This window comes from Chinchilla lanigera, unplaced genomic scaffold (genome assembly GCF_000276665.1).
Source record: "Chinchilla lanigera isolate Chin_1 unplaced genomic scaffold, ChiLan1.0 scaffold00010, whole genome shotgun sequence".
In the NCBI taxonomy this organism is placed as follows: Eukaryota; Metazoa; Chordata; class Mammalia; order Rodentia; family Chinchillidae; genus Chinchilla; species Chinchilla lanigera.
In genome coordinates, this window is record NW_004955411.1 from 35,911,339 (window position 1) to 35,932,725 (window position 21,387).

Sequence of the window (21,387 nt, forward strand, 5' to 3'; positions counted from 1 at the left end):
AGTAACAGAGAAAGGAATAATGGAAAATTTGAAATTCCTGAATTTCTTTCAAATGAAGACGAAAAAAATAATATCGAGGTGACATGTTTGGTAATTAATGTCAAAAATAGCCAAGATTACTAATACACATTTTGGTAAGTAGAAATACTGCTATATTGGCAAGGTTAATTTTGTGTGTAATATGCTGTATATTAAATGAACAGAACAATCATTTCAGACCACTAACTGAAGAAAATCCACACCAAGGAAAGCAGCTAACAGGCACAAGCCCATGCTTGTAATCCTAGCACTTGGGAGGCTGAGGCAGAAGGATCACCATGAGTTCAAGGTGGCCCTGAACTACAGAGCAAGACCCTGTCTCAAAAAACAAAAACAAAACAAGAACAAAAAGAAGCTAGGGATGTTTACCAGCTTTAGAATACATCAACACATATGGATTACAAAAACGTGTCGCTTTGGAAACTATAGTGCTTTCTCTTCCATTAGCAACCCAATCTAAGGAGCTATGGAAGCTGGGGAGAGACCCATCCCTCCAGATGCTGTATTTCTTGTGTGTGTGGAGGAGGCAGTGAATTAATGCTTCCATAAGAAAGAGCTGCATCACCTCAGCACAACAACTAGTCTTTCCTTATCAAAATAGCTTTTACTACTTAGCTAGTTCAGACTCAGACAGGAAAGGAGCTAAGCTGACCGCTCAGATGCAGTAACACAGTAAATGGGACACCACAGCTCACAGACACGATGCACTCTGGACTCTCTCAGTCATCCCTTCCCATCTATGGAGCAGTTCCATATAACCACTTTGAGCGGCTGGGTAATTGGGTGTGACTTGTCCATCACAGAGATTCAGAACACCTGTGTAGAACCGCTTCCAAGCCTCAACACCAATCAGAGAATGCTGTCTTCAATTCTTCTGGCAGGTCTTTAACAAGATGGCCTGGATTTGATGTCAGAGAGAAGATAGGAAAGACAGTGGCCATGGGCTTTGCCACCACAGCCCTCTTGTCCTTGCAGTGCCCATCTCACATACAGGATGTATCTTCTCTTTTTTTCTTCAGAGCACTTTTTCTTCTTGAACACTTCCTTTTATTTTCTTCCTTTGCCCTAAGTAAATCTTAAACTTTCACATTCATCAATTGTCCTGTCCTATTCTTTGAATGGGACAGCAAGATCCTGGACATGACTGCTGGCCTTAAACACCATTAAGCTGCCTATAGTCAAAGAAATCACAAACTGGTGGTAGACCGTATCAGGCTGGGGAAAAGCTCCATTTCTCTTGTAAGGGTGAATTAAGAACTATTCTCTGGGCCTTCTTTCAAAGGGGCCAATTCAGAGGACTGCCTGAGGCTTCCCACCGTCTTTCGCAGAAAGACCCAGTCAGTGCTGTTAAAAGAACACCAGGAAGGCCACACCCCAGGGTTTAAATTTTGTTTGCCAGCCTTGTCCACAGTATTTTGCACTTGCTAAGACTCCCTTCTTTGCATGAGGATCTGATGAGTCACTCTGACAAGAAACTGTTTCTTAGGACCTGGGAGGAATCAGCAGTTCCAGGACTGACTGTCTTTGTGCCTCACCTTGTTCTATTACTCTTCGCTGGAAGGACAGAGGATTCTGTGTGTCTCAAGCTCAGCTTCAGGTTCCACAGGCATCCCATTTTTATACTTTCCTCCTTTCTTTGGAAGCCATCAACACAGAGCTTCCCTCTCACAATTCTCATCACACACACACTGCAAAGCTTGTGCAAGGCTTGTTGGCTTCGCAAACTTCCTCTACTTTGTATGGCTCCTGATGGTTCTGGACAAGCCAATCCTCACTAAGCATGCTGGAGGCAGACTGGCTTCAAGGCATGCAAGTAGTCACCCAGGCACTTGTATTGCCCAGATTTCAATTTCCGCATTTCTGGCCTGGTTGCCCTGACAGCTAGAATAGGCCAAGTATTCACGCTTTAGGGCTCCTGGAACACTGGGAACCAGAGCTTAAACTTTTCACTGGCTTCGTGGCTGCTGCTCTCAGTCTACTCCAGCTTGTTGGGCTCCTGGGGAATTGCCAGCCAGTCAGACAGGCCCATCTCATCTTGAGCGAGAAGCTCTAGATCATCAACTTCAGTGGAAGAAGAACTGGCGGTAGAATGGCTGTTACACTTTGGGGAACTTGGTTTCACAAGAACTTCTTGTAGCTGACTCTTGAATAGGCAGTTTTCTGAGCCCACTATGTTGCCCCAGACATTACTAAAGACACTGCAGGCTTGGGCCGAAGTCTTGCCCTGGCATTGGGATGTAACCTCTGTTCCCTAGGAAGGGCCCAGTGTTTGCTGAACTAGCATGAGCCATCCAGTGTTCAGGAATCTGAATGGTCTTGAGGGACTCAAACATGGTGATGGTTTGGGGCACAGCAGTTGTGTTGGCTTCAGAGAGCAGAGCTTCAGACTTCAACACAGAGCTTCAGACTGAATCTTCAGGCTTTAGGGTCAAACTGCCCAGTCCCTCTAGGCACACAGGGACTTGACTGGCTAGGTCTTTGCTTTGGGTACACTCCAGTTGATTACTAAGACAGCTGAACTGGCCTGGTAACTCATACAGCTGCTGAAGCCTCTCCATGTTAAGCTGATGGATGAGGTCCAACTGCTCATACATCCACACCTCAGGGCTCCAAAGGCCTTCCAGATGGCTGCATATGCAGCTGCGAATCTGAGCTTTCACCTCTGACAAGTTGTATTTAATTTGCTCTTCAGCAGGCTCCATGTCCCTCTGCCTCACTACGCCGCAGAAGGGGTTCTCTGTTGCTGACACAGCTGCTTGGTTCTGGGTGGTGTTCATCCTGCTCACTGCTCCCAGAGACACTCCTTCACTGCACTCGTTCTTTCTTCTGTCACTCACAGCTTTAGGGACAGCAGGACCGGGGCACAATGGTTCAAAAATTAGAAAATGGGCCTTAAATAGGCCAGGTGCTGCTGCTCCCAGAGCAGCGGGGAGCCACACGTTTCCAGCGCAGATGGCTATCCATTTGGAGCCACCCTGTTAATTCCCATTTTTTTTAAAAAAACAGGCATGGTGGGGGCACACCTGTAATTCCCCAGGGGATGGCAAGTTCGAGCCAGGGGGTGCAAATTAGTGACTAAGCAAGACCAGATCTTGTCTTAAAATAAAAATGGGGACTGGGAATGTAGATTAGTACAAAGACCTTGAGTCTACTCTCCAGGACCAAAAAGAAGAAAGAAAGAAAGAAAGAAAGAAAGAAAGAAAGAAAGAAAGAAAGAAAGACGAAAGGTTCCAGATAGTTCAACTATTACAAAAGACTTTTTAGCAGAGTCTCTGTTATTTGGTTGTGGCGGTGCATGCCTGTGATCCTAGCTACTTGGAAGGTTGAGGCACAGAAATTGCAAGTTCAGGTCCAATCTGGGCAATTTGGAGACACCTTATTTCAAAATTTTAAAAAAAGTTAAAAAGGGCTGGGAATATGTGCTCCCTGGGTTCAATCCCCAGTACTATAAAAGAAGTCTTTGTTAGATTTCAGTAATAGTATGTAATTTTTGTTTGTTTGTTTTTGACATAGGATCTTGCTATGTAGCCCACGCTGACCTCAAACTCTCAACCCTCTTGCCTCAGTTTCCAAGTGCTGGGATTAAAAGTGTGTGCCACCATGACCAAGTACTATATAACAGTTCTATTAGCAAAAAGGATGCATTGCAATAGAGAGTACCATCAAAGATAAAAATTACATATGAACTGGGCTTGGTGGCACAGGCCTGTAATCCCTGCACTCTGGGAGACTGAGGCAGGAGGATCTCAAGTTTGAGACCAGCCTAGCCAATTTAGTGACTTAGCAAAACCCTATCTCAAAAGAAAAAAGTTTTTAAAAGGTTGGGTAGTTCAGTCTAAAGGCCTTGGGCTCATTCCCTATAATCAAAAGCAAAACAAAACAAAGATTAAATTTACTCTGAAATTCCTTAATCCTGTATATGATTGTCAAAAAGGCATAAATAAGGCAGATGGTATTACTTCCAGGAGACTAAGCTACTGTAAACAAAAATTCATTTTTCCCCCGTCACCTAACAGCAGAAATCATTCCAGGTTGGCAGGAGGTTGTGCTCCAGTCATCATTCAGGAGCAGACTCCTTCCATTTTATGGCTCAGCGGTCTGGTACAGCTTTGTTATCATCTTATAGCTGAGACTATGTCGCAGTCATGTCCAAGCTTCAGCTGGAGGAGAAGGAAGAAAGCATGGAGGAAGGACATCCAATCTCTTAAGGCCCCTGGAACCTTCTGCTCATACTTTGCTGGCACCTGTAGTTGCACATTAAACTGAAAAATGTAGTGGAGTTAGACCCCATGCACTAGATTATACCTCATTACTTCAGAAAGGGCAAATGACTTCAGCAAATAGCTAGCAATCTCTACCACAGAACATGAACAAAGCAGGGAGTATTTTAGACAGAGAGGGACAGTGTGATCAAAAGTAAGAGAAACAAATGTGGTATGTAAAGAACACACAGCAATTGTGATGTTGTTGGAACATGAATAATGATGAGTAAGAAATGAAGTAAAGAAGGTGGGCGGGGACAAGTGAAGTTGGATTTTATTCTGAAGACTTGAAGGGTTTTAAGGAGTAGATTTGCATGTCAGTTAAGATTCTTAGTGGTGAAAGATTGATTTGGAGAACAGAGTGCTAACAGGAAGGAAGCTGACTAGAAAAATGGGGCAACAATTGTAGCAAAAGTGGTAAAGGTTTAAATGTGGGTTGCAATAATTATACTGACTCATGTATTCAATGAAATTTGTGGGAGGCTGTAGTTTTGGATCAAATCTCTGCCCTAGACCAACAGATCATACCAAACCAGAACAGAGTCATTCCTGTCAAGCAGCACATAATCAAACTGAACTTGGAAATGGGACAGTTTTTCAAAACAGAGATTCATAGCAACTAATCAGGAGCCCACTTTACCTGAAAAAGCATGATAAGGAAGTCCCCCCCCTATTTTAATCCTCTAGTGGAAGTAACTTTGAAGTAAACAGTCCATTTTCCTTTCCTATTTCTGCTTCCTTCAGCCCCTGATCATCTATAAAAGGACAGAGTCCACAAAGTCCCCCAGAAGAGGAGATGAGGATCTCAACTCACCCCACCCACAGACTAGGTATTAAGTTTCCCAACTTTTGTCACAGAAAAAAAAATTTTTTTAAGTTGTGTCAGGGAGAGGCATTAATAGACTGTGTTGGTTACTTTTCTCTCACTGCTGAGACAAAATACCTGATGCCCAAAATTAAGGAAGGAAAGGTTATTTGGCTCACAGTTCGTGGAGGTTTCAATCCACACTCAGCTGGCTCCAAGGCAGAGTGGCACATGGCAGAGGGCAACAGTTCACGTCAGTGGAAAACAGCAAAGCAACAAGAGCAAAAGGGAGGAGGAGTGGCAGCAAACGGCCTCTTTCTCTCCCTTACATATGCAAACTATCCACCCCAGGGCAGGTGTAGCACTCACACCCATGAATTAATCATAAAGTCTAAATGCTTGCCCCATGAGGCTTTAGGGAGACATCTAGACACAAACCATAATATAGATGTATTAGTCAGAAAGCAGTGAACACTCAGAAGGGAGTATGGAGAGAAGCACATTCTGGTTTGAGGGTGAGGGTTTTATGTGGTCTTGGAGGTGTCCTCCAGACAGATGAGACTGTGTATTCCTAGTGTCTTGTCAGGTTACCCTTAATGGGCTAGGTTAAAATGCAAATTATTTGCATGTGTTCAGAGTTTACAGATATGGTACCCACTTATTAGTAGTACTATTTTCTTGAAGGTAAAAGTTTGTGGGATTAATGAATCTATAGATAGTATTGGAGGAAAAGTGAAGGCTCAACTTACATGTGAAAAACATGGACCTTACCTACAGGGGAATAAAGAAGGTGGGGATTTACATATTTATTGTATCTTTAAGGCTCTTAGGAATTTTTGGAGTGCTACCTTCACTTTTCCTCCAATACTATCTATAGATTCATTAATCCCACGAACTTTTACCTTCAAGAAAATAGTATACTAATAAGTGGGTACCATATCTGTTAACTTTGAACACATGCAAATAATTTGCATTTTAACCTAGCCCATTAAGGGTAACCTGACAAGACACTAGGAATACACAGTCTCATCTGTCTGGAGGACACCTCCAAGACCACATAAAACCCTCACCCTCAAACCAGAATGTGAGATCTTAAAATTTGTGTTAATTTTATCTTTTGAAATATATATAATATATATTATATTATTATAATATATTATATATTATAATATATTACAATATATTATATTTTGTGTATATATATATATATATATATATATTAGCAGGACTTGATGATAAATTGAGGAGACAGAGGAGCATTCCAACTGGATCTCAGATGCTTCACAGGTAAAAACAGAAAATACCACAGATGAGGGAACTGCATTATTGAAGATAATGAGCTCAGTTTTAAGTGAAAAAGACGAGCTATAATGCATCTTGATATTTCTAGAGACCATTTTTGGTTGTATTACATCTAAGTATGCTAACAGGAGTTAAGCCCCAACTTATTTGTGTGGCTCAAGCTCTTCACAACCTACCAATCGTCCACACATCACTTTTTATTCTCTTTTATCTACCTCTTATTTCAACCACACAAAACATTTCTCAAAAATACCTTCCCAAACACCCAAAACTAAGATGGGTTCTTATAGATGGCAGACTATTTTCTTTCATTGTCCTCAGCACATTTATTAAACTCTATACCTTTCGTGTGATCATAGGTTTAACATCAGTCTCCCCTACGAGTCTGTACACTCTATGTATGGCCAGTGATTCCCTGACTGCTCTGGGGACAGATGTTTATTTTCTATGTCTTAATCTTTCTATTTGGAAATGAGGCTAAAATGGTGTTCTGAGTGTAGTTCTGAGGATTAATGGAGAGGTTAACCATCAAAGCTTACCCTTGAGGTTAAAAAATATTTCTGAAGTGAAGTTCTCGACTGATCAAGAAACCTCAGACATGGAAGCATAAGGGCAGGAAGCTGGGAAAGGTTCGAAGGGCAACACCTTCCGGGTCCCATCTCCCCAGCGCGCGAGGTTCCACCCTGCAGTTGGCCCCCTGCACACGGTCACCTTGGGTCATTAACTAACTCTTCCTCTTAACGGTCTAGGGACTTCATCCCTCAATCCGTTTGCTCCGAGGCTGCAGCTCCTGCTTATTTAGCCACCGAACACCGCTGCACTGACCTCGCTGGCCTTAGTGATGCGGTGCCTGAGACCTTTGTGGTCTCCTGGGCAACCATGTTAGCTTCCGGGTTAAAGAGCCGTCCCAGTAAACGCAGAGCTCGGCTTCTATCACGTGACCTGCGCGGGCCTTTCCCGGATGGAGCGCGCGTCCTCTCCCGCGGCGCACGTGCGGTCCGAAGTCCGCCCTGACCAGGCCGGGATGCAGCACTTCCCTGGGGAGGCAGCGCCGGGAGGGACCTGCGGGCCGGGGAGGAGCAGGGCTCGACCTCCACAGGGTCCGGCGAAGAAAATCTCGGCAGATGCACCGCCGCCTCCCCGCCGCCGCCTCGCTGGAGCTGGAAACGGAGTTCGGTGGGGCCGGGCCCCCGCCTGCTGCTCCGCGACACCACGATGCCGCAGCCGCGGAGCCTGAGCCGAAGGCGGTGGCGGTGCCCCGGACAGGGAGCGCGCTGCGCTGGTTCACCACCGCGGTCCTGTATGCCGCCTTCCTGGGGCTGGTGAGAGCTGGGCTGCAACCCTCCCGGGCCCGAGAGTTCTCTGCAGAGAACGTGGCCTTCCCAGTCGGAGTCTCGAGTTGGCCCCCTGCACACGGTCACCTTGGGTCATTAACTAATCTGCCCGGGCCTCGGTTTCCTCATCTAACACGCGGGCACAGTCATAATCACGGAGGGCAACTGTCAAGTGGGAAGTTGATTTTCCTAGTACAGTATGTTTTCCTGCTGCAGCAATTTTCCTGTCTCCTTGGTGCTTTGGGGAGATACAAGAAAGGGTTGCCCAGGCCTTTAGCCGCTGCGCTACCGCATGGCAAATTACTACACAGAAGAATGATTTTTCTGGGATTTCCTGTTTCTAGTGGCCAAGCCACTGAATTCAAATTCAGCCAGCTACCTGATCTTGTAGCTAGAAAATTGGTCGAGAGAGGAAAGTGACTTTTCCAAATCAAACTACTGATTAAGTGGTAGAGCCAGGAACACCTGTTACTCTGCCCACAAACCTGTATTAATGGAGCCTGCAGAGCCTTAAGTGTGCATGGCTAGAAGTGTCTTTTGCCCCAAGCTACTGGGCTTCCCCTCAATTCCATATTTGTGGAAATCTCTCTCACAAATAAGAACACTTGGCAGTTGAGATCCTGGGAGCTGAGAGTGTGAGTTCCTCTCAGAGAGTTACTTTGGGTCACTTAGCCTCCCCGTCAGAGCCACCTTGTTTCTTAGAATGTTTTGGTGGCTGGAGGCAGCATGGGAGAGGGGTGAGTAAGAAGTAATTCATTGCAAGTGCTTGGTGATCTCGCTCTGCCAGGTCTTACAAGTCTCTCAAAGGCATAAAGTAATAAATTAGTCATTGCTTACCCTTCCTTCCTTGTACCTGATGCTTGCTGTGGGCTTATACACACCCTGAGCCTGAGTCCTGAGCTGCTCCTGCTTGTCCAAAGGCAGCTTTGCTGCTTAAAGCAGAGCACTGCAAGGTTAACAGACTTGCTGTGCCTCTGCTAACCCAGGTGCTCATCCTTGGACAGCTCCTGTTGGAGCTAGAGGCACACAGTACATTTAGAGCGCTGCAGTGCAGTTCTGAATTAGAAACATTTTTTTCTCGAAGGGTCCAAGGAACTTCCCCTGAAAGCCAATGACTGCTTGCTTCTTGCTGACATCTATTAAAAAGTTAATTTTAGCACTTTTTTCAAGAAAGAAGTGACTAAGAAACTGAAACAGTTAAAGGTTCACAGAATTCCACACAGGAACTGACAGGCAGTATCTAGACACAGAACAAGAAAATGGCCTGCAGAAATACCTTGACCAGTTACAGCTCATTCGTCTTCTTTGCACATTTATGAGCTGCGTCTGCCTGTGATTGCCTGAACCTCTGGCTGCTGAGCTACTTGTTCTACAAACAGGCAGATTGCAGTGCTGAGGTAGGTTACAGTTCCCCTTGTCCACAGACAGATTCAGGCTAGGTTTACCTGTTTTGTTTTGTTTTTTGTTTTTTTCCCTGGTACCGGGAATCAAACTCATGACCTTGCACTTGCCAGGCAGGTGCTGTGCCGCTGAGCTAAATCCCCAGCCCCCAGGCTAGGTTTAATGTAACAGTTCCCTACTTGTGGTCAGCCTCTCCATTTTGAGAGGTTCACTGGAATCTTGGACACTGACCCTTTCTGTCAGCATCATAAATAACTGAGAGGGTCTAATTGTGTAGTTCACAACTGACAATGAGACATGATTTGGGTGATTCTTGGTGCTTCGTGTTTCTGTTGTGTTTGGTGCACACAGGATGACTGCACAGGAACGCTTAGGACTCCAGGGCATACAGCACACTGGGGAGACTTGAGGATGGCTACTGGGGGATGCTGCATTACTGATATCTTGGTATATCGGTAATATCCAGAAGCTAAAGAACACCCTTAACCGGTGTCTTCCTGAACCAAACTGCTAAAACCAAGCCATTCAAAGTTTTCACAATAAAGAGTGCTCAACAGTATTTAGCCCAACTGGTCATAGTCTTTGTTCAGCCAGTGATGTTGACTGAGGACCGTGGGTGGCTATAAAACACTTGATCCAAACGGATAACCATGTGTGCAGTTAGACTTGTGTCACAAGTCACAGGAACCTGGAGACCCACTAAGCATGAAGATTGGAAAACCTTGGAACCACCTGGCCTGCCACCCACCCCTCAGGATGCTTGCAAACCTGTTGGTTGTTTCTGTGACCACATCATGTGCTCTCCCTCCTCTCCGCCGAACTTTCCTTAATGTGTTCAGTGGTGGGTAGCAAAACCTCACTAATGTCAGCCATTTCTTGTACATTGCTTTGTCTTTTCAGGCTGGGGTTTGAGCCTATGGCCTTGTGCATGCCAGCACATGCTCTGCCAACTGAGCTCCACCCCCAGCTGCTCAGCTACCTTTTACATTACTCTTTCTGTAGCTGTGAAATGAAGGGAAATTTAAGCACAGCATTCGCTTTCATTCAGTGCTATGCACTAACCCCCCAGCATGGGCAAGGAAGGCATGTAAAGCTAAATTTTGGTCTAAGAGTTTTGGTTGAAAATGAATCTTCTCACTTATGTGTGAGAGAGTGACTTCTCCTCTTCTGAATTCCTAGGAAGTCTTACTCATTACCAAATCCAAAATTGCTAGCTAATATGTTAGCTTCAAATTCCATGCAACTGGCCCCTGCTGCTGCCAAGAGTGAACACACAAAAACCCTATTAGGAAGGAAGTTCTCTTGGGGGAAGCTGATTCATCTTTCTCTACTTCAAGGTAGATGTAATTGTGGATAATGAGTGCTTTGGCCTCTGAATATGGGTGGGATGGGAACTTTTAGGGAAAGCTATTCAGAAGGCGGGGTGAGCTAATCCAGAGAGCAAGATCTGAACCAGTGAGGCATCATAACAGTGCAGACAAATTCTCCAGCCTCAGCATAGGCCCTTGGGGGCTGGAAAAGAGGGTCGCCTACTGGCAGCCAAGTAGAAGTCAGTTACATTTGTTTACTGGCAAGTGTGCACAGCACTGAGCAAGGCACATCGTGAGTCTATTTTTGGGGTCCCACCCATTACTGCATGATGGAAGAATGCATAGTCATTTAGAGGAAGGGCTCTTACTGATTTTAAAGCAGTGACATCATACAAACAATTGCTAGTGGCCAAGTATGTAATCCCCAGGTTTTACGTAGGCATAATACTGTTTTTGCAGACTGCTTTTCTCATATAGCTTTTCTCTATTTGGCTATGGTCAAGTTATTAATTGGAAAAGTCAGGATACTATTTACAGAGAGAGCAGAGAGCTTTCCACTCTTCCTTTGGGGCTTCAAGGGGGCTGGGTGGGAACATGGAACAGCACCGGCAGTAGTGGAGCTGTTTCCTGGTCTGAGGATGTTGGACGCAAACCCACAAGTCCTCTGGCTTTTTGCTGTGGCATAAGCTTTTGCTCAAGTCATCCACAAAGTATGACCCTATCTATTTTACAAAAATGGTAGGGAAGAGATTAGGATGGCAGGAAATGGAGGAAGGAGATAAGGATTTTGAGATGGGAGAGAAATCATAATCCCTGATCTTGGGGAAGATCTCCATATTGAGGCTGGAGAGAAACATCCTTGGTAGCCTTAACCATAAGGTCCCCAACAGGGGTATAGTTTCAGGAGTCTGGTGAGATCCCCTTTAAGTTTTTTCTCTTACCCATATTGAGTTTGACAATCCAAAAATCGGTTGAGATGTTTTTCAATTCAAACACATTTACTGTCTCAAAATTTTCTTTTAATTTGGAATTATTTTATCTATTTCATGATACATCTTAGAGTGCAGAGCTGTGTGTGTATGTGTGTGGTGCTTGGACTGAACCCAGGGAGTGCTGAGCTACGTCTCCAGCCCCTTTTTATTTTTATTTTGAGACAGGCTTAGAAATTCTGTCTGTCTCCCAAAGTAGCTGGAATCCAGGTGCATACCACTAAGCCCGGCTGGGAGCGCAGCACTTTTAATAACGGAAGCTTGAAAGACTCAGCAAGAAGCAGGCGGGCAGCTGCCCAAGCTTAGCAATGGATTTACATTCTTGTAGTAACAGTGACATTGTCTAGTTGACATGCATAGCACTGTTTATTAAATAGGTTATTATAAGTAATTCAAGCAGCATCAATCTTACAGAGGTCATCCAAATTGCGTATCTCAACAATTTCCTCACTGGCTGACTTAGCAGGAAAACCTGCAAGTCATTTCCTTAGTATATAATTAATTGTTGTTGTGCTTGAATTTGGGTTAAACATCAGCTTGAGATTTACAAGCCAGTCAGTTTGTTTACTGAGAATTCTTACTCAGTCCAATGGAGTGATCCTGTTTTCTGAAACCCGCTCTTGACAGAGTCCTTTCCATGGACGTTCCTGAACACCCAAATGATGGTGGCTCAGCTACGTAACAGATGAAATACTGACCTGCCTGTGAGGGACAAGACTTCAAAGGGCCCTGGTTAAAGATCTGAGGAGAGTTCATGATAACAGTGATGTAACGGACAAGAAAATGTGGTCGTTTCTGTTGTATACTTTTTTAAAAAATGAGACAGGGCCATTTCTTTTCCTTTTGAGATAGGATCTTTCTGTGTAGCCCAGAATAGCTTCTAACTTGCCATCTTCCTGTCTCAGCCTCCTCAGTACTGGGATTACAGGTGGTGTCACTCTGCCGTGCTCTTACATACAACACATAAAGTTAATAATTAGAATTTTGACTGGTGATGTTATCCTAGGACTGTTAAATTTCTTCATTCAATTTCTAAAACACATATTAATAGCATACATACAAATATAACTCAGAAGTTTATCATTACTTATTATTTGAAAATGCTTCCCACATAATTTAATATATCAAACCCAATTAAAGTCAGTCTCTTCTTTTAAAGAGAGATATCCTCTTGAGATATTCAAAGGGCTCATCTGGAAAATCCCCAAATTAATTCAAGGTTAAGAAAAAAAACTTTAGAGTTTCATTTTGGGAGTTTTCTTAAAATACCAAAGGTTTAAAACACTGATCCATAATAAGATCACAGAGCATTTTAAAGAATAGTCCTTCATGTGACCAAAGTGATATTAAAACTTTAAAGGCCAATACAGAAAATTGCATAGTTATTGAAAAACCTTAGTTCTTTTAATAGAACAGACTCAGTTTTCTTAAGTGACAAAAAAACCTAATAAAGACAACATGAGCACAGAAAATTACCTTGGAAAAGAGAATCTTTGTTTCCTAGTTCAGTGACTTCAAATGTATGCAAAAATTCTTCAGAAGTTCCTATCAGTCAGCCAATAAATAGTCAAAACTCCTTGTTTACAGTGCATTTTAGATATTAATGCTCAATTTTTATCAAACCTTCTACGTAATTCTCTTCTAGTCTTATCTGTCATCATTACCCATAAAATTCCATTCACAGAATTCATCTTTCATACAACTTTGACAATATTCTTATCTATTCAGATGTGTCCTGTATTTTTCATATTCGTGGTTTAGAATACCCAGTCGTTCTATTTTAGGACAGAGATTGCTCTCTTTTTCCAATAGAAAAAAAATAATTCATACAGTATAGCTTTTCCTTCCCAAATGCATATCTTATCTTCCTCCTCTAGTTACATAAAGGGTTTTCCTGTTCTTGTTTCTGGTAATTACATACACTAATTGCATGCACTAATTTGAATTCTTACCTTATTGACCTTAGTTTCTAATGAACACTAGGAATATAATCTTCATTAGGTTGTAGTTTGTTGATATATTAAGGTAAATTGCACTTTGGTACATGTGAGACTGCTTTAGACTCAATTTATCTTACACCATACAGAAGATAATATATTGTCTTTGAGTAACATTTCATTTCAAATTAATTCTATGCTTGTGTATGTAATATTTTCCACAGAAGCCTTAAAGACCAAACTCCTGATGGCTTTGAGATTTTTGAAGAGAAATGTAGCTTTAGAAAATCTTCAAGTGTTTCTTTCCTGCAGATCATATATGTGTGCTTTAGAGAAAGGACCACATGTGTACCTGAAATTTACCTATTTAACTTAAAAAATGAGGATAATATTTTGATAATTTAAATTTTTAACATCCAAGTTCTCATGTTAACGTGTGTAATATACTTTGAAATATTCAACTCTTTCAACAATACTTTTAATGTTGCATTTTAGCAACTTTTTTTTTTTGAGATAGGGTCTCGCTGTATAGTTCAGGCTGGGCTTGAACTCACTAAGTAACCCAGACTGGCCTCAAACTTGCAGCGATCCTGCTGTATCAGCCTCCCAAGTGCTGGGATTATTGTGGCAAAGGTGCTTATTTAATTGAGTCACCTGCGGAGGCCAGATGCAGAGACAAGCAAGTTTATTGGGGGCCGGCAGTGGGCACCCAGTGTATGACCAAGCACCGACCCCAAAGGGCAGGAGGGGAGAATAGTTACACAGTTCTAGTTCCAGGTCTAGTTCTAGGTCTATTTCCAGGTCTATGAGGGGTGGTGCTATATGATTTAGTGCAGCTACAGAAATACTACAAAGCATGGGCTTAGCTTGTGACAAAGGAACAAAGGTGTTTGACATTTTACATAGTGGACAAGCAGTCTTATGACAGAGCATGGGGTGGTACTGGGATAGGTAACTATGACAGCATTTACCAGAAACAAATTTAAGGAAACAGAAACTTAAGCTTTAAAATGCACTAAAACACAAAATGGATTTGGTTTAGTTTTTTTTCCCATATCAGGATTACAAGCATGTGCCACCATACCTAGCTTATTAACTTTTAAGACACCAGATCCTTTTAAGGCATTGTTCACAAAGGAAAAGAATAACAAAGAAAGGCAAAAGAATTCAATAATTTTAGAAAAATTGAGAGTTGTGGCTAAAAGAAACCATGGGACTCTGCCTGTCTAGAAACAATACATTATCACTGTACATTTTTCCTGACTGCAGGACTTACAGTAATCCCCTATATTACATTTTAATCCCCTCTTGCAATTTTTTATGGTGGAAAAAGCTACCACTTACATAGACATCACTTTAACAGTTGTAAGTAAAAAGATTTTGTCTTTCTAAATTTTAGGGAATGAGTGTCGGTATTCTGGGACCCACGTTTCAAGATCTGGCAACAAATGTAAACCGAAATATCAGCAGTCTTTCTCTAATTTTTGTGGGCCGAGCCTCTGGAGTCTTGTGTGGCTCTATGATTGGTGGTATTCTTTTTGAATACATGAATCATGTTTTACTTTTGGGTAAGAAAACACTGACTTTTTTCTTCTTTGTGACTGTAACTGTATTTACAATATGACTGTACGTATGAAAAACAGCAGCCTGCAGAATGGCTGACAACTGAAATGCGTATGTTAGGTGTCTTCCACGAGGCTGGGCTCCCTGCTGTCTCTTGCCTTGGCAGTGAGGGGGAATCCGTGCTGGGCCCTCTGGAAACAGTTCTGTGGGTGTGTGCGCGCAATCCTGAGCTTTCTCAACCTTCATGGCAGTTAGCACACCACTCCAGGGCCACACACCGGAGAGCCCAAGCTCTGTTTAGGAGGGTGGAGGGCAGATCTCAGGTCATAGCCATCAGAGTGAGCTCCTGGAGCTTGTCCAGGGTCTGTGGCTTTCGTATGTGAAACATTTAAGTGAATAAATGTTTCCTGTTATGCTAAAAAGCTTCTTTGCAGTTAGAGTTCATAGTGCTAGAATTGTCTGGTATTTTATAGTAATTTGTAATACTATATTTTATAGTTCATAAGGCTTATATAAGATTTAGATGATGTAACAACTTGCAGCAGCTGAAACTCTTACCTTCTCATGAAAACCCAGCTTTAGTTACACTTTATTTGGCATTTTAGAGTTTATTGACCTGACCTATGACCCTAATGAGTACTGTTTTTATAGCCGACTTTCACCTTTTCTTCTCAGGGTTGTCAATGTTGGCTACCTCAGCTGGCCTCTACCTCATTCCTTTCTGCAAGACAGCAGCATTACTGATCATTGTGATGTCTGTCTTCGGCGCTGCAGTTGGTGTTCTGGATACAGGTCAGTGAACCTCCATTGTCACCTCTGGTTGTGCAGACTTTCTACTGGGAGTGAAGGGCAGCTGACATTAAACTGTCACTTGTCTCTTGACATGGACTTACGGTGCTGTTCATGGGTCACCCCATGGGAGCCACCCTTCCTCTTCTTGCCAACCAGAGCACCAGGTTTTGAGCAGCCAACTATGAAGTGACCGTGAGGGATTTTGTTTTATGGGAGATGGTTGATTGATAGCGTCAACACAAAGAAGGACCCCTCCTGTGGGTAATTACAGTACATGCGAGCAGGCTTTCATTTCAAAAGGGAATTTTATCATGGGATGGATTTAGTGAGAAAGATGAACTGGTTTAATGAGCTAAAACAAGTTTGGAACCATCATTTGGCTGTGACAGCATAGATACAAACATCCAATCAAAAATGTAACCTTGTTGAGTGAAGAGAAACCTGTGTGTGTACTACTTTCCTTCCCATTCTGTTCTTCAGTCTCTCACATGTTCCTGCCTTACTACAGCAGAGCTTCCCATGGGCCCTCATGCCCTTGAAAACCTACCAAGTAACATATACGATATTTCTTTGCCTCCAAAGCCAGCTTTCTGTACCCTATTTCCCTGCTCTAATGTTACTTGATAGATTTGAGAAAATATTTTACTGTTTAGGTTGAGTTTGTTTGTAAAATTACAGTGTGGAATTTTATTAATACATATTAGTGTTATGAGACAGGATCTCCCTGCATAGCTCAACCCAGCCTCAAATTCATGATCTTCCTGCCATAGCCTCTTGAGTTCTGGGAGTACAGACATGTATCACCATGCACACCTCAGAATTATATATTTTTGTTTTGTTTTGTTTGAGATAAGGTCTGGCTGTGAAGTGCAGGCTGGCCTTGAACTTGCTTATGTAGTCCAGGATGGCCTTAAATTCAAGGCGATCCTCCTGCCTCAGACTCACAAATGCTGGGATTACAGGCATGCACCACCACACCCAACCAGAATTATATGTTTACTTGAAAATTTTATTTTTAAATAGGATAGCTGAAAACTTAATGCTCTGGCCTTTCACCTTGAGGTGTTGAGACAATGTAAGGCAGATACTGTACTAAAAGGTTCTTATATCTACTTTAGGCACAGCAGGATCCTGGCATATTCAGGGTCCTGAATGTAAGTTTCGCTTCTATTTAATCACAGATAGATAGATAGGTAGATAGGTGATAGATAGATGTAGAGGTAGAGATAGCAATAGATAGAGATAAAGATAGAGAGATAGAGATACATAGAGATGATAGCAATAGAGATAGAGAATGTTCTTTAAGTGACTACCAAGTGTAAGTAGAGAAAGCTTTGGTAATTTGGTGCTATCTGATGCTAAACTGTCTATAAATATTATTCCCCACTCATGTTAACACTGTTTTATAGAAAGCCTTCGCCTCAGTAGACTGAGGCAGAAAGATACAAGTGAAGGAAACCTGGGAAAATTAGTGAGACACTATCTCAAAGTAAAAAATGAAAAATGGGCCAGGCATCTGCCTCAGTGCCCCTTGGATACAATCCCTAGTGTTAAAGAAAAAAAATTGCGAATGTGGCTGCTCTGAGAGGCAGCCGTTCACCACTAATAGGATTCCATACATGATGAGATGTTATGATGCATAGTTCTCTGGTGACAGCAGGTTAGAATTCCCTAATCACAGAATTGAATCAGATGCAATGTTTGATAACTGAGGCTATCACAAACAGCAGCTATGTAATACAGACTCACCCTTCCTCTGATAGCAATGAACTAGTTTTGTTTTTTTTTTTGTTTTTACTAAGATACTGTGTGTAACTTTGATCATTTCCTGCATCTTTGATTGGTAGGTGCCAACGTCCTTATCCTGGCTCTGTGGGGAGACAAGGGAGCCCCACATATGCAGGCTTTACACTTCAGTTTTGCCTTGGGTGCCTTTTTGGTTCCCCTTCTGGCAAAATTGGCCTTGGGGACGACCGTGTCAGCTGAAAACCACACAGAGCCTGACCTTCACCATCCAGCCCTCAACCGATCACCTGAAGCCGACCCAGACCTTCTGTTTGCAGCACCTGATGACTTGAACTTACTGTGGGCTTATGCTTCCGTCGGCACTTACATCTTTGTAGTTTCTGTCTTCCTGTTTGCTCTGTTTTTCAAGAAAACCTCGAAGCACGAAAAGTCAGCAGCGTCTGCTCAGGAATCTCGAAGAGCTAAACATCACAAGGCCCTGCTCTGCCTCCTTTTTCTGTTCTTCTTTTTTTACGTTGGAGCTGAGATAACCTATGGCTCTTACATTTTCTCCTTTGCCACCACCCACGTTGGCCTGGAGGAAAGCGAAGCCGCCGGCTTGAACTCCATCTTCTGGGGGACCTTTGCAGCCTGCAGGGGCCTGGCAATCTTCTTTGCTGCATGTTTACAGCCTGGGACCATGATTGTGCTGAGCAACATTGGCAGCGTGGTCTCATCTTTATTCCTGGTGCTTTTTGACAAGAGCCCACTTTGTCTCTGGATAGGGAGTTCTGTGTATGGGGCCTCAATGGCCACCACCTTTCCCAGTGGTATTTCTTGGCTTGAGCAGTACACGACCATAAGTGGGAAATCTGCGGCCTTTTTTGTCATTGGTGCTTGTCTGGGAGACATGGCTATTCCTGCAGTCATTGGAATTCTCCAGGGACAATACCCAGATTTGCCAGTAGTTCTGTACACGTGTTTGGGGTCAGCAATATTCACTGCTGTATTATTTCCTGTGATGTATAAGTTAGCCACCTTGCCTCTGGATCGCCAGCAGAAAGAAAACAGAAAGAATGAGGACCAGAAAGCTTTGTCCTCTAGTTCTAGGCTATGAAGAAGAAGAGAATGGAGGAATGGATGCAGAAGAATAGAATTAATGGATTTTGGAGTGGTTGAAATGAATGATACAATGGAGCACTCTATAAGGAGGGATATAGTTTTGATTTGTTTGGTTTTTTGAGACAGATTCTCACTATGTCTTCTAGACTGTCCTCAAACTCGAAGCAGTCCATCTGTCTCAGTAGAAATATTTTGATAGAGAAAACAGCTGAAGTCTCTAATGAATTTCTCTCAGATGCATTAACATTTGAGTCTTCTCCATTTGATAGTAGCAATTCCCCTATGAAGTAGTTTGCCAGAAGCTAGGACAAAAGTACTTAGAGAAGATGGATTACTCACTCTCCTTGAATTATCACCACTATTGAAGAGGCCGGTCAGAGCACAGCATTGATAGATTTTCAGCATGATTTGGAGATCAAGGTTTCTAGGTCCATGTGTAGAAAATGCTGAACAGTTTTGAAATGTTCTGTGATTCCCAGAGTCTTCCATAAACTGCCAAGTTGTCTCATATGGAAAGATCTTTATGAGACTCGTATTTGTCATTAGGGTGATTAGGACATGTTTTTGTCTTCCACCTTAAAAGACATGCAAAGAAAGCATTTTTTTTTTTTTTGAGAAATTAGGTAGTATCTAATAGAGTACACTCATGGAGTATTCGGTGGATTTATTGAGCAAATTATCAGGCACCCATATGCTACCTGGGAAGTTGAGGAGCATAGTTTTACAAAAGACCACCCTTCTAAATATGTAAATTTTTTATTGATTGCTTTATCTTATCTATAGGCACGGACCACAGAATGTTAATGACTCTTGATCTTTTACTGCTATGAAGAGAACACAGAACAGAGCCCCCAAATTCTGGCTTCAATCCTTGGCTCGGCCACCCTGCTCTCCGCTGAGGCACTTTACATAGGCCTCACTTATATCTTCTCCTATTCTGTGATTCTACAAATGAAAATGGATAATTTCCAAATTGAAAACCCTTAAGTTTTAAAGTTTGTGCAAGATATATCCTAGGAATTAATTTAAGTGCCAGCCCACCCATTTCAAACATGATAAATACTTTAGAATGTGCTACAGATTATGTGCCAATTAAATACACTTAGTGTTTGACATTTTATTTGGATACATTTATGAAGAATAATTTTTCCTGCTGAATTTTATTGATCCTAAGATATATCTTTTCTCCACACATTTAATGCCTTTGAAGTCTGCACATTTCTACAATCAGTGATTGCTTAATATTGTGACAGAATTATTTCCCATATACATATATAAAATAAAGTTGCATTTCACAAGCTAGTTCAGATTCAGTGAAATACAGTAATTCATTCATTTATGGAGATTATAGTCTTTTTGCAGACTTTTTAAAGGAAAGATTTTGTTCATATGTTTTTTGTGTTGCGGGGGATTGATCCTATGGCCTTGTTATCCTTCATCCTATGCCAGGCAAGTGCTGTCCCACTGAGCTACATCTCCAGCCCTGAGGAGAAATTATTTTATATGCTAATTTTCTCTCATGTTGCATTGTACTCCCACTCTAGGATCACTGTTTTGGTGCACTAGCTCCTTACTGACTTGCTAGCTCCACCTTGGGTGTAAAGCCTCTTCTAAACAACCCATACATTGCAGAGATCAGGACAAGAAGGACCACATAGGAGTGTGCACATAGACAGTGGCATGGGGGTTAAGGTATTGGGGCCTGAGATCCATGTGTGATATCCTAGGGAACCAGTCATGTATGGCAAGTCCCAGGTAATAAAATAGCTGGGGTCACAGGAGCCATGGGTGTTCCACCTCTCTGGAGCCCCCTTCCTCAATTTATCAGGGTAGCTATCTACCCTGTCCTTTTTCCTCTTTTTCAATAAAGTGTCTTTCCTTCTTTAAATGTTGTATCTTTAATTTTTTACTGGTGCTGATTTTATGATCTCGGTGAGCTGCTCAGACAGCAGAGCTGCGGAGCTACTGTGCCATACACACACACCCCTGCACACCATAAGGCCCAACATCTACAGTTTAAAGGAGGAGAGGTATAATTTTGCTCACAGTTTGTAGGGTTTCAGTCCATAGTTGGCTGACTCCAAGGCAGGGCAGCATGGCAGAGGGGTGAAAAAGAGGAGAGATCCTCATATCATAGTGATGGGGAGATTGGGAAATCAAGGGAAAAGCCAGGGAGGGAGCTAAATCCTTCCAGGCCATGCCCCTAGTGCCTGCCTCTTCTGACCAGACCCTACCTCCTAAACCAAACCATCAATAAGTCCCCGTTATCCGATCACCTTCCAAAAGCCTCACCTGTGAGTGCATGGGACCCTTAGGAGACACCCAGATGTAAATTATTACAGTTAAGGATGTAACTTAGTGGTACACTTGGATAGCATGTGAAAGACCCTGGCCTGAATCCCCAACAGTGCGTGCATGTACACACACACACACACACACACACACACACACACATGCACACACACACACAGAAAGTAATACACTTCTAAATTACAATGTTGGGATAGTCACAGGGTAAATATACCCTCAAAAGAAGGAATAGAGACACTTGTAGATGTGTGGCCTGGTAGGGTGACAGGTCCGTCTCCAGGTGAAGAGGATGTTCACTCCTGCCGAAGGAAACCAGAGGGAAAGCCATAACAAGTAACTATTGTTTTTATTCTGGTCGTGTAAAGTATGGGCTACATTCCCAGCCCCCACTTTTATTTTGCCGCAGTTTGTGTATTTGTTGGTGCTAGCTTATTTAGATAATTTGTTTTCGAATCAGGGTCTTGGTAAATGGACCAAACTGGTATAGAATTTGCAA

The 21,387-nt window shown here is 42.7% G+C and overlaps 1 protein-coding gene and 1 pseudogene across 1 annotated transcript; one reads left to right on the forward strand and one right to left on the reverse strand.

The window, feature by feature from the left end:
- Positions 1 to 1,583: 1,583 nt before the first annotated feature.
- LOC102026198 lies at positions 1,584 to 7,289 on the reverse strand (annotated as a pseudogene).
- On the forward strand, positions 7,112 to 20,469 carry LOC102027278 (sodium-dependent glucose transporter 1A-like). The gene is made up of 4 exons (XM_013510861.1): positions 7,112 to 7,730; positions 14,779 to 14,947; positions 15,618 to 15,734; positions 17,582 to 20,469. The coding sequence occupies exons 1-4, from the start codon at positions 7,533 to 7,535 to the stop codon at positions 18,574 to 18,576; spliced, it is 1,479 nt and encodes a 492-aa protein (XP_013366315.1). The 5' UTR covers positions 7,112 to 7,532; the 3' UTR covers positions 18,577 to 20,469.
- The last annotated feature ends 918 nt before the right edge of the window (positions 20,470 to 21,387 follow it).

Bases quoted from the DNA above. Each gene is read 5' to 3' on its own strand.
- LOC102027278 (XM_013510861.1), top strand. From the start codon at position 7,533: ATGCACCGCCGCCTCCCCGCCGCCGCCTCGCTGGAGCTGGAAACGGAG. The intron at 14,948-15,617 runs GTAAGAAAACAC...TTTTCTTCTCAG, and splicing joins GAATCATGTTTTACTTTTGG to GGTTGTCAATGTTGGCTACC. The intron at 15,735-17,581 runs GTCAGTGAACCT...TTTGATTGGTAG, and splicing joins AGTTGGTGTTCTGGATACAG to GTGCCAACGTCCTTATCCTG.